Here is a 14,406-nt window from a genome sequence, read left to right as displayed (position 1 = left end):
TGAATCTGGGAGTTGATGGTTTTCAAGTTTTAATTGACTAACCCTATAAGGGGTAAAGGGAAAAGTATGCAACTTGAACCCATGATCTCTCAGTATGAAAGTAATGGATCTATTTACATGCAATGTTTGCCATGTTTTCTCTGTCAGGAACTTTTGTAAGGAAATGACATTCTTGCTTGTTTCATGAGGAGCAAAGGGCAGTATTTTCAGAAATAGCTATGTGGTCCCCTAGAGAAAACATTCTTTTGCCATGAAATACACTTACCAGACATTTTGGAAAAATTGCAGCCTAAATAAGAAGGATAAAACTATAATGTTGGGGTTAAAAATTATCTCAAAATATTTTAGCTAGTATTTTTGAGAACAGAGTTTCTTTTATTAGTAATTGGGGGTTTTCAATGAAGCAAAAATGTTTAATAGTCCAAAGTGATGCCTACTGGTTAAAAGCAGATGATGACCTCAAAACTAATGATGAAAATCTAGTGTTACTAGTAAATATTATAATTATTCTTGTTTTGCTTTGTTTAATTTGGGCAGGATTTTAATGGAAGCTTACTTCTAGATGATATAATTAAAAAGTAATTGAAATGAAAATAAGCTCAGATTATCAAAAGGATTATTTTCTATTTATAATATACATATAATCATAATTTCCAAACCATAATTAAGAAAGAAATGTTTACACATTTGGTAATGTTTGTTTAATAGTATATTCCTATGAGTACCGTGATTAATGCTCATTTTTTTAAACACACTAAAATTTCAAGTTTATTATAAATTTTAAGCAAATAAAATTATTTGGTTTTTCTTTTGAATGATAAACGTGTAGTCTATAGGGAAGCTTTACTCACTGTTTTTTTTGTTTAATTATTTGAAAACTCTTATTTAGTCTGCTTTATTTTGCTGCTAATAATTTTTTAAAAATAAAAATAACTTGTTCTTTCTTTTGCTTTAAAATGTTTGTCATCTCATGTATGCCAGATTTATTGGACTGCAGTAGTTTTAGTGCATTTTGGCTGGAATATTTTTTATGACATCACTGTAATCTATATACAGTATGTGATTTCAGACGGTTTCAGTGTTAAATATTTTCATAATTATGCTAGTTTTGGCAGTTCACTTGGAACTTTTTCACATCTCTTTAATGAACATGTTTTACTTCTGGGCTTTTGAGACAACCACATGTTTAAAAAATTAATAGTGTGCTTTTAATGTTAACATTGTGCAGAAGTATATGACTATGGACATTTTTAAGGATGTAAGTCGAACTAAAAATAATTACTGTAAGCTTATTCACAGTAGTAGTCTTTTAGTATTTAAAGACTATAACATCCCCCAAAATAACAGAAGGTGTCATTACAAAGATTGAATAGTGAAGTTGTTTTGTGGAATGAAATCTGTGATGTTTGTTTTGCATTAACTTAAAATGAACATAAGTTCATGAGAACATTTTCTTTGTTTATGATAGCACATCTTTTACTTTTTGCTTGTATTTAGTTTAAAATTTTTTTCTAATGCATTGCTAGCATCTGAAGCCATGCTCTCTTGTAAAAGATTCATTTTTTATTGTATACTTCGTGTGGTATTGAGTAAGAATTTTTGTTTTCTATAGGAGGTCTTATGGTTCTTATTTGCCTTTTGTACCCTATTTGGTAAATTAATGATGATTATTTTTATTTGCTCTTGAAATTTTCTCTTCAAATATATAAAATAGAAAAACTAAATTTGTTACATTTTTGTACCTATTATAAAATAGTGTTATTATTGATTAATTGATGGTACACAGTGCACCATCAGTTACCCTTTGCGTTGGTATCTTTGATTTCTCACTTCTCATGTGTATCTTTCCTCCAACCAAAAATGTGCTCTTTTATCCTTAAAAAAGTAATAAGAAGTTTCCAGGTGATTTTTACCTCATATTACTACCTCATCTCTTTTCTCCTGATAATGCCCATCTTCTTGAAAGAGCAGTTTGTTCTTATTGATTCCATTTTCATTTCTGATTTACTCTTTGCATATTCATTTATTGCTCCCACTCCTGTCTCTCTAATGGAACTACTAAATCTTCTTTCTTATTATAGGTTGTTGGCAGTCTTCTCCTATTTACCAAATCTTGAAACAGATTAATTGGAATGAAGACTGAGAATATCTCTATAGTTTTTAACATAACCCCATTTTTTATTGAACTATTCCATGCTTTTAGCTTCTGGTATTGTTCTTCCATCTTAAACAATGTATACTCTGGCCTTATTTCACTAATCATCATTCCTTATATGTGCTACATACATTTCTACTGTTTTGCTTTTGCTTATGGTTTCCCCCCCTAATATTTAGCCTCCAGTCTTAACCTAAAACATTCCTACATTCAGTTTTTAAGGGCTTGACCTTTCTAGGTCTTCCAGTAGAATGACTTTCTTTGTGCTCTTATTACTTAAAAACAAAGAAAAAAAGTGTTGCTTTGGTAGAATTAGTTATATGTGTGTTTGATAGATTCTGAAATCCTTGATAATAAGCATTATATCTAATTTATCTTTGTAAATCCAGCAATTGGTGTGTAAGAACATTATGTAAATGTTGAATCAGAACAGGAAAAGAGTATTCATTTGCATTTTATAAATAAAATAAATTTCTAAGATCTGTTTAATTTGTTTCTATATTATTCATATTGAAACCATTTAAACCTTATATCTAACATGAATAATAAATAATTCAGTAAACAGTGTTAAATAGGATGTAAAAGACTCTCAGGATAATTAAGATTAATCATTAAAGATGGCTAAGAAGAGAGCTTGGATTCAAAATAGTGAGGATTTTAACATGTCAACAACAAATAAGGGAAAAATTAATACCCTTTTCATTTATTTTGCACTTAGAGTTGGACATTGTTTAAAAGCTTCCATTAAATAGTCATTTCTTTTGCTAGTGCCATAAATAAGAATTCTTTGAACACATTGTCAATTAGTTTGTTTTGATACTCAGCTAAAGAAAGGAAAAATTTATAGTTTTAAACTAGTTATTTTTTAAATGCTGTTTGAGAATACAAAGTTTGAAAGTTGGTTATGTAGTTTTTTAGAGCTAAAATAAAATTAGAAATCTTCCTCAGTGTAACCATAAACTGCATATATTAAACAAAATTTTTCCTAATTCTTAAGTATGATTGATGCTTTTGTTTTTCTTTCTTTAAAATAAAAATAGGATGACCATGAAAGCTGTGGTTCTAATTCTACCAACCGTAGTACTACTGAGAACACAAAATCATCAATAAAACCCCGGAGAATTCAGCAGGCTGCTCCTACAGATCCTGACTTACCACCAGGTAACTTATCATGGGATTGATAAAGCCAAATTTTAGGTGTTACTGATTATTGTGTTAGGCCTTTGTAGAATATACATTTTTGGTGTCATAAAACTTTTAGGTTCTATGCATATGCACTTGCTGCATGACTTCAGAACAGGTTGCGTTCAGAGCCCTCACAAATAGCTTTCATTCAAATTTCTATCCTCTTTTGTAACAGGCTGTTCTCTGAGTTTCTTACAGCCTCTCTAAGCAAAAACTCATAGTGTCCTTGTTCTCTTTGTGTCTTGATAAACAGAGAAGAGACGAGATTGTTCTGAGTTTCTGGAAGCTCATCACTAATGGAATCACAGAATTTTGGGAATGGAACCAGGCCTTAAATATCATCTCTTTTATTTCCTGAAGTTTTTATTTACATGAGACAGTAGTGGCTTGCAAAAAACAGTTCCTTGGTAAATATTTAATGTAGGAAAAAAAGATCGTTACATGTCAGCTCTGTGGCCAAAGTGCATTGCTGCTTTTTTACAGTTGGAGTTGTTTATCAGTTACTTCTCTTTTGATTTTATTTATCAGTCATTCCTTTTTTAAGAGTTATATTGGACATGGTATATATTTGTTTTCTGTGTGAAAGGTTTGTAAACTTTTTGCTAACCTACTTAATTGTTGCTAGTCTTCTGGCACTATCTACTTGTAAGAGGCTGGAATTAGGTATATAATTTCACGCCCCCCCGTATATGTCCTAAGTTATATTTGAATTGAACATTATTAGCTAGTGCTATGGTGATGCTTAGTATTCTTTAGAACGCAACCTAACAAGCTTGGTAATCCCTCTGGCTTTTGGGTAGATTATTTGCCACAAGCTGCTGAAGGTGTCAGAAGAAATTTTACTTCTAATTGGTTCCAATTCTGTGTTGAGTAGTGTAATGGATCTAGAACTTTCTAAACTTTTTCTTATTAATTAACTCCTTGGGAAAAATCCCAGGGAATTAAATTAAACTGTAAGTTAAACTGTAGCTTGTTCTTATTAACTAGGCAACCCTTTTACCCCTCCAAATTTCTGACTGCATATGCTCTCAAAACTTCCTATACCAGCATGGTATAGAAGCATTGGTCAGTCTCTTTTGCTGTCTCTCTTGGCAAAGAATAATCAGTTTTAAATTTAATCATTGACTCTTGTTGCAAGAAAGAACTTGTTTAAGAAAAATTTGAAGCCATCGTCACTTGTTAATTTCATAGATAGAAACCTTCTGTGGGCTAATCTGCATATACTCAAAACATGTCCCAGAGTTTTAATGATTCTTAAAAGTCTGTATTATCAATAGATTTTAGACTGATACTCAGAATCACAAGAGTTAGCCTATTTTTATTGGCACAAAACATAAAAACATAAACATAGCATAAAACATCATATTTTTAGTAGCATATATCAGCATTGTATTCTACCTGAACTACTTAAGTGAGGTAGCTTTTGGATTAGCATGTACTTTCCTACCTTACCTAACAGGAGGGCTCATATCCTCCTTCATGCTGATGTAAATCACAGTGAAGGCATTGCTTTAAGAAGTAACTAAAGCTTTTGGCCAATTAGTGGGAGGCAGAGCAGCTAAACTTAATTTTGCCAAAGGGATAAAAAAGGGATAATTTGAGAATCCCGTTGGATAATGGTAAATCATTTTGTTTAAAAGTCAACTCATATCGTTATTGGAGGATTCATTTCTGGCAACCTTAGTCTGCCTGTGGATCATATTAAAGTTCTTTCATGGTAGAAATAAATTCCTGCTTTCAGAATTTTCTGGGGCAAAGTTATTTCTTCTAGGATCTGTGGTTGCAATTTTGGAGTTTGAGCATTTATGTAGAGCCAGAGATGATTTTTGAGAAAAGTTTTATTGTTGCCAATAGACAGTCATTTGTTTTATTCCTTTAAAGAATAGGTGGCTCTCTAACAGAATACAAATCATTATCTAATATCCTTTTTGTGATCTCTATTCTTGGAGTCTAGAGGAGTCTTTTTCAGACTCTGGATCCTGGCTACTTAGTGCATTGTTAAAACAATTTAGTGGGTCATGGCAACCATTTAAAAATATATGGCATAGAATAGAAAACCACGTAGCATATTAACATATAGTAAATGTTAGTAATATTTGAAGAAATTTGTATATGTGTATGTGCTTGTGCTAGGGTATGATATAATATTTCTTACTGGAGGAAGGTCAAAAGAGTTTGAATCTGATCGATTTGAAGAGAACACATTCTTTCTGTAAATGATATAAGACCTTCAATTATTGCTAATAATAACAGTTTTGAATTGTGGGCTTAGCATATCCTATAAGATATGGTGACAATTAGAGAATTTAAGGATATTTCATTTATTTATTTATCATTCATGTTTCCTCAGTATTCTCTGCACCTTATCTCAGCGTAAAATGAGACTACTTCTAAGCTAGATACCTGGATTATTCAGTTCTGTACTCTGAATTATATAGCCCTTGGCTTTTATTGAAGTATTAATATGTTATAAGAAACAGTGATTTGTGGGCTTCTTCTGCATTTCTCTAAAATGGCTTTAAAAGGCATTGTCCTTTAATTTTTCAGGATCTCTTAATTGTATGTCTTTTTCCTATTACTCATTTTAAAAAATACTCCCTAGTGGGAAGTGGTGGCTCAAGCCTGTTATCCCAGCTATTCAGGAGGCTAAGACAGGAGGACCTCTTGAGCCCAGGAATATGAGGCTGCAGTGGGCTATGATCATTCCACTGCACTCCAGCCTGGACAACAGAGAGAAACCCCATCTCTTTTAAAAAAAATTTCTACCTTTCTTGTCTGCTAGGAAGCTCAGAGACAAATTTTGTGTTCCATTGTATAGCTTCCTCTTTCTTGGTATTGCCATTATCTCTTTCCTTTTCTTCTCCTTACCCTTTTACTTATGATATGTGTATATGTATGTACACATTATATCACACACACACACACACACACACACACACACACACTTCAGTGGAAATATTTAGGATGTGGTTAAACAAAAACTGTGTTGCCCACTGGATCAGAAGATGTGATTTAGTCATCTTTGATCTTTACCATCCAGCACAAGAGCTAGCAAACATTTTCTGTAAAGGGCCAGTTAGTAAATATTTTAGGATTTGCAAACCATGTGTTTTCTGTCAGAGCTATCTCTTCTGATGTAGCATGAAACCAGCCACAGATGATTAATAAACTAATGAATGTGGCTGTGTTCTAATAAGACTTTATAAAACCAGATGTCACAGGCCTTGTTTTGCTGGCCCCTGATCTACTACAATGTCTGGTTCATAATGAGCATACATGCTTACTGAAATATACAAAATCACATATTTTCCTCAGGCTTAGATAATCCAATTCATAGAGTCACTGAGATTTGGAATAAGACGCTATCTCAGATTTTCTGGTCTAGCGGTTAGTCTCTTTTAGGTTATGAATCCTTTAAAACCCATTGAAAAAATAGTAGACCCACATATGCACATTCAAAATTTGTTTATATTTTTAGGATATTCATATACCTAGAAGTCCATCCATAGGCTAAGCTTAAGCCTCTGATCTAGCCTACATTTTGAGAATGAGAAAATGGAAATTTTGGTATTTTGGTATACATGGGGAGACATTATTAAATTAGCAGATATTTACTCAGCTTTTTCCTGTTTTCTACAGAAAATATTGAATATGAAATAGAGGACAATATATGTGTGTATGTGCTGAAATGCTTGCCATAGTGGGCATTTAGGGCTTGGTTTTCTGAAAAGTTTCTTGAAGGAAGTTTAATAGTAGTTAGAGGATATGTCAGATAATTTAAGAATATTGTAATATATCAACTATTCAAGAACCTGACTCAAAAATGACAGTAAATTGTTATAGAAGATAGCACAAACATTTTCTTTGTGTTTGACTGTGGGGTATAAATATTTAAAGCTGTTTCTTTCTGGAGCATCTAAGAGTAGGAAAGACTCTGTTGCAAATGATTAAAAAAACACAGAACTTATTTCATATCTTTTTATGTTTTAACATTATAATGCTTGTATTGTTTTAATATCATCCATTAAAGTTTTCTGGTAGAAATTTTTTTAAAATTTAAGCAACAGTGATAAATTGTATAAGTTAGGGGTAATGTTAACTGGTGGACAAGTTAACCTCTAAATTTTAGTGGCTTAACACAATGGAAGTGTTATTATTTTCCATGTAACAGTTCAAAGACAGTGTTCCACCAGGACTCCAGGCTGCTTTTATCTTGAGGCTCTGGTATCCTCTAGGCCAGATTTGGATTCTGCTGCTTTCAGCCTTTCTAATAGCAAAGAGTTTGGAGAAGACCTAGCTCCTTCTTAATATCCCCAGCTGGAAGCGATGCATACTCTTTTGCTTAAATTTCACTGAGGATGGACATTATGTATGAGTTGGAAGTTATATTTTGATAACAATTCCACATTCTGGAATTGGGAACACAATTTATTTATTTATTTATTTTATTTTTTTATTTCAGCATATTATGGGGGTACAGATGTTTAGGTTACGTATGTTGCCTTGCTGCCCCCCCCCCCAAGGGAGCACAATTTATTGACGGATAGCTAGCCATCTCTGCCATATAGGTATTCTTTCTCATTAATATACCAATCCATTTTTAAATAGATTATGCTTCAAACTATTATTTTGTTAATAACCTGCAAAATATGTTTATATTTTATTATAGAAAAGGTGGTAATTGGAGAGCCTTTATTTCATTCTAATTATATTAAATTTTCAAAATATTGCTTAGTAGAGGCAGATTGTTCAGTTTTCTTAATCTGTATTGGCTATGTGAATGAGAATATGCTATAGCAGTTGGTTCATTGAAGGCTATCTTTGTCCTCAAAGAATTAACTGTTTAGTATAAGAGATTTTGTACACTACACAGTGCAAAACAGAAGGAAGAAAAGCTCTAATGAAGCAAAAGAAATATCTTTCGGGCACTGAAAGGAAGGGATGGTTATGTCCAGGTATGTGTGTGGCTCCTGAAGCACACATATAAAACAGAGGCAAGGCTGGGTGTGGTGGCTCACGCCTGTAATCCTAACACTTTGGGAGACCGAGACAGGAGGATTACTTGAGGCCAGGAGTTTGAGACCATCCTGGGCAACATAGTGAGCATCATCTCTACAAAAAATAGAAAAATTAGGTGGGCATGGTGGTGCACCTGTAGTCCCAGCTATTATGAAGGCTGAGGTGTGAGGATCGCTTGAGCCCAGAAATTTGAGGTTGCAGTGAGCTATTATGACACCACTGCACTCTAGACTGGGCAATAGAGTGAGTCCCTGTCTCAAAAAAAAAAAACAAAAAACAAACCCAGAGGCAAGACAGATTGAAAATGAAAGGATAGGAAATGACATAGCAGCCAAATACTATCCAAAAATAATCTGTATTTTTAGTATAAAAATGAGGCAAAATAGAACTAAAAGCAAAAGCATTAATGGAGATATATAATGCAGACACTAAATAATAAAAGTACAGTTTTCCAGAGAATATAGAATGACGTTTTATGCACCTAACAACCTTGAAATGTGGTCAAGGATGAGAAAAAGCTTCAAATTGGATGTTCGAATGTCAACATTACTGAAATTATTCTGGTAGATTCATGTAAAACTGCTCACTAAGTATGTAAGACGGTATACATTGTTTTTATGCACACATTTAATATCTGCAGATATTGCAGATATTGATAAACACCTAGTTGAAAAGGAAGTCTCAACAGATTTCACAGCATCACTATCATATACATCATCCTCGTTGACCACAAAGCGATTCAATTAGAATGTAATTATTGATATATTTGAATTTTCACCTATGATTTTATTTTTTGTTTTACCTTTGTGAGTTCTGTTTTTTGTTTCTCTTTCACCTCTCATGCCTACTGTTTACTTTTCAGAGCCCTGAAGTAGCTGCTCCATACATTCTCTCCAGGTTTTATTGCTGCGTTCACTGGGAAAGACAGGGTGGAGTGCTTACTTTATCTTACCCGGAACTGGGACCTATTAACATTTTGGTATACAACGTCTTAAGAGACTCTTTTCTTTCTGTGTACACACACACACACACACACACACACACACATACGCTTTTTTGCTTTTGTAATCCGAATTTTTTATTTACTGTTATGCCAGAAACATGCTTCCATGTCATTAATAGTTTTTCCAGTGCCATTTTAATCACTGTCATGTATTCCATTGTATAACTACTCTGCAGTTTACTTAACCAGTACCTTTTTGTTTGATATCTAGGTTTGTCATTTTCAGTTTTGAAGAATGCTTTAACAAACACACTGGTGGGTTAAATATTTGCATGCACCTCTGTTTATTTCCTTAGGAGAAATTCTTACTAATTTGTAGAATCAAAATTCATGAGTAATTTTAAGGTTTTGGGCATGTCCAAATTACTCTGTGAAATGTTTGTAACAATACTTTCTTCCAAACACATTTTTTCGAATGTGTGTTGTTTTTTATTGTTAAAAAACATTATTTTCAAACCTGATAGATGGAAAGTGCTATCTCATACATTTTATTACTAGTTGGTATTACCATTTTTACCATTTTCTTTTCATCACTCTGTTGCATAGGAAAGCTAATTTTTATATTTTGTTAGCTAGTCAATATTCAGTATTTTTGATTGTTTCTTTTGGATTTTCTATAGAAAAATACTATCATCTTTGTGAAATGATGATTTTGTATCTTCCTTATCAATACTTCTCTTTTTTCCCTTTATTTAGTTGTCTAGAATTTCTGTGACCATCTTAAATAATAATACTGATAGTATTCTCAACTCACATTTTCCTTAGCTCCTACATTAATTGCCCAAAGTTATTATCTAATTAATAAAATCTGATGAATGCTTTTGATTCATGTTTTATCGGACCTGTCTACGGCATTGACAATAAAGATTCGTTATTCTTAGCCTTTTTAAACAAGGTTTTATTTTGAAATAATTTCAGCCTTCCAAGAAAGGCAAGAACATTATAAAGAACTGAGCATGAATTGCCTATATGATGCCATATAACACCTGAATGAGTTATTTTATACCAAAAACTTGACTAAGATGTCTTTATGTACTGTAACCAAGTCATCAACCATGGAATTTCTGATTATGAGCAACTTTGGCTTCCCAGTGACCACATCAGGATGAATCAATTGCAGATGGTGTCTCTTTGTTAACTAAAATTATTTAATATATGCCATTTAAGAATATCAGAGAAATATGACACAATCTTTTCCCTCTAGGATTTCATATTTTATTAGAGAGGATAAGTATACTTATACATAAACAAAGGATGAGTAGTAACATAAGCCCAAGAAAAGTGGTAGAGGTAGTTCTCCTTAATGTTGATGTGTAGGGTGGGGGACATTGGAGAAGAGGATATAGAGGAGGGGACAGTTATACTGGGCCTGAACAATAAGGGAGAATGGACAGAAAATATTCTAAATGGGAGGAAGAAAATGAGCAAAGTTAGTGAAAATTCATAGTATTTTCACCTGGTCCTGTGGGTGTAGATGTATGTATTTGGAAGAGGGAGTTTTGTGGGTGGGGGAGAGTAAATAATAAGAATTTCTGGAAAGGTTGACGAGTAACAGGCTATTTTAGAGCCATCTAATATTACATCTTGTAGGTTCTTATCCCCAGGGTGACCTTCCATTTTCATATGTTTATTCAGTAGATGTAGATTTTTATTATGCTGTTTGAACAAATACACTCCTAGAGAGTCTCTAATTATGGAATGATGAGTGTTATTAGATCTGTCTGACACTATCTTGTAGTTTGCTTAAAACCAAGTGAAGAGGGGTGTTAGAGATAGTGTATCATTTATTCCATTGATAAATTCCTGTTACTTAGGCATTGCATTTTTAATAAGAAAACATAAATGGTGTTCTATAGAAGTAATTCTTTAGGTATTTGATTACTGTGGTGAATTGGCTCATTTATCTCAATTTGTATGTTAGTTATATAATGTGAATGTAAGAGAAAGTGTTAAAAAATAGATGAAAAATCCATCAGTAGTGTTCTGTATTAAAATACATATTATATTATTTTTCTATTGCTTCACATTACATATTTTCTCTAGTGCTATCTTTAATCTTGTTTTGAAGATAATAAAAACTGATGAACTCTTAAGTGGTTTTATGAGTTCCCTATTGATGACAGGTTTTTGAGAAATATGAAAACCAATATTAGTCATGCTTACTTGACTTCTTAGAAATATTTATTTTTATTTTTAACGTCTGTGTTGAGTAAGAATATGGGGTAATGTACAAAGGTTGAAAATTTTGATACTTAAAATTTCTTTTGGAAGTCTAATTTGTTAAGAAATATTTTAGCATATACTCTTATTAAAGAGTATTTGTTACTTTAAATCTATTAATATTTTGCATGCTACTTTTATAGCATATGATAATTGGTACTGTAAAAACTGCTGATAGTTTCCATATAGGAGAAAACCTTGAATCTAAATTGTGTTACATTTCTTTTCTATTTTCATCATTGGGAATACATGAAGGAGTTTTGCAAACAGGTTATGGTTGAATAGGTTTAAATAAACTTTCTCCCAGCAGGCTTTACTATAGATGTTAACAATGTCAGTTGCTGACAAAAGTTGATTCTGTTTTGTCCAGTAAAGTTCTGGTTTAAAGAATACAAGCATATGGTTGTTTCATGAAATAGATAAAATTTTAATTACCCTTTAAATAGTATTTTTTAATAGTGGAAATACGTTACCTTTTAAATAACTTTTTATAGTGGAAAAGATTTATTTTTCTCCTACCTTTTAAAATGCTTTTTGTATTTAGTTTTATTTATATTTTCAATTAAATTCCTCAATAATATATTCATATACATACACATTTATATGAGAAACATAAGTGAGATTATGGAGTATTCCACAATAGTATGAAATTAAAACAATTTTTTTTTGGAGATTCTAAGCAAGCCATGGAGAGAAATAGAATGTTTGCTACTTTTTAAATTTTCAGTTTTTAAAAATATTATTTCTGTTTTTTATTTCCCTATGTTCTCATTCTGCTTTTATCTAATTTCTTTCCTTCCATGTTTTTTTCTTTTTTATATCTTCTTCTTTGCATTATTTTAAAATCTTTTTTTAACACTTTCTTTCTACATTTTCTTCTTCATTCACATTCTCTCCCCTAGTCTGTTTCAGTATTATATATTAGTGAGTACAGTTGAATTCATTGTGATGGGCATGTTTCTCTTCCCTTTTTTCCCACAGGCATAACTTTTGAATATTTTAATGGCTAAAGTAGGAAGAGATGATGGTAGCTGGTTCAAAAAGCGGCTTAAAGAAGCTCATCTTCTAATATACTATATAATCAGCATATAGTAACATTGCTTCATTTTGGAAAATGTTTATAAAATAAGCAGAAGTTGGACAAATTACTTGTAGTATAGGATAATCTTTGTATAGGATCTAGTATTTTGTTATTAAAAAGATGTCTCTGTGGTATCTCTTAGTACATGAACACTTTATTATATAACTTCTTGGTAATGATTTTTGTTGGACTGGATCTGCTACTTATTACCTGTGTCACTTTGGCAAGCTTTTAACCTATCTGAACTTTAGTTTTCTCTTTGAGAAATATGCTAAATAATACCCACCTTTCACATATATTAAGTTTAATAACATTTTAAGAAATAATTATTTATTGATATATTCGTGGCTAATTCTTTTTTTCTATTTTATAGGTTATGTACAGAGTCTGATCAGACGAGTTGTAAATAATGTAAACATTGTTATAAATAATCTCATACTAAAATATGTTGAAGATGATATTGTCCTTTCAGTCAACATCACTTCTGCAGAATGCTATACAGTAGATGAATTATGGGATCGTGCATTCATGGATATTTCTGGTGAGTAAATGTCAAGAATAGTGTATATTTTTCTATAATCGAAACAATTACCTTGATTCCTAACCTTTCTTTTTTTTAAGGCCAAATAGCTCTTTGATAAATCTAATGAAATCTATATGCCCCCAGCCTGGAAAAAAATTCACATAAAGAAAATTCAATATATAGGAGGTTAATATACCCCTTAGATTAAGAAACTACATACTCGTTTTTTGATATTTTTATTCTTTCTCACCCATCACATGCTTGTACCAAATGTGATATGGAATATGGTCATGCATTACTTAACAGTGGGGTTGTGTTCTGAGAAATGTGTCACTAGGTGATTTTGTCATTGTATAAATATGAACATCATACAGCGTAAACAGCCTATTACACACCTAGGCTATATCGTATAGCCTGTTGCTCCTAGGCTACAAACCTATACAACATGTTACTATACCAAATACTGTAGGCAATTGTACCACAGTGGTAAGTATTCATGTATCTAAACATATCTAAGCATAGGAAAGGTATAGAAAAATACAGTATTATAATTTTATTGGACAGCCATCATATATGCAGTCCATCATTGAAGCATTGTTTTTGTGGTGCATGACAGTGCCATGGGCTGTAGCAATAAAAATTAAATTATGTTTGAATTTTTAATGTTTTTGAAGGGAAGGGAACATGTTGCTTTTACATAGCTTGGTGATGGGAAAACAATATATCTGATTGATTTATGTTTTAGGCTTGAGTATTCAAGAGCACATTTGGAATATTTTTATTACCCTGAAGCCTCCTTTTAGCTATTACTTGCTACATTCTTCTGCTTATTGTAAAAGAGCTTTTAAGTAATAATAAAATTTTAAATACCATTTATTTATTACTATTTAACTTACTATGTTCTATGTGATAGGCATTGTGCTAAGCATTGAAATTATAGCTGTGAAGGAGATAGATGCTGCCTCTTAAAGTTTGTCAGGAGAGATTAATTAAATCATAATATTGGTACATGTTCTGGTTGGGTAGGAGTGGGTATTTTTGGACAAAATAGTAAAGGAACTATTGTGAGCACCTTTAATTTGTGACTTATGTATTTGTTAAAAGTGTTGGCCCCGGCCGGGCGCCGTGGCTCACGCCTGTAATCCTAGCTCTCTGGGAGGCTGAGGCGGGCGGATTGTTTGAGCTCAGGAGTTCGAAACCAGCCTGAGCAAGAGCGAGAC

The 14,406-nt window shown here is 32.2% G+C and overlaps 1 protein-coding gene across 1 annotated transcript in view; it reads left to right on the top strand.

Annotated features, from left to right (window-relative positions):
• Positions 1–14,406, top strand: part of VPS13B (vacuolar protein sorting 13 homolog B (yeast)) — a 933,283-nt gene that overhangs the window by 35,702 nt on the left and 883,175 nt on the right. The window contains exons 4-5 of the mRNA XM_012643529.1: positions 3,196–3,316; positions 13,037–13,204. Of these exons, the coding sequence (XP_012498983.1) occupies positions 3,196–3,316; positions 13,037–13,204 (289 nt within the window). The remainder of the gene's footprint in view (positions 1–3,195; positions 3,317–13,036; positions 13,205–14,406) is intronic.

The sequence above is a fragment of the Propithecus coquereli genome, unplaced genomic scaffold, assembly GCF_000956105.1.
Source record: "Propithecus coquereli isolate 6110/MARCELLA unplaced genomic scaffold, Pcoq_1.0 Scaffold2, whole genome shotgun sequence".
NCBI classification, from domain to species: Eukaryota; Metazoa; Chordata; class Mammalia; order Primates; family Indriidae; genus Propithecus; species Propithecus coquereli.
The sequence above is the reverse complement of the archived record's forward strand: the minus strand, read 5'-3'. Positions and strand labels throughout refer to the sequence as shown.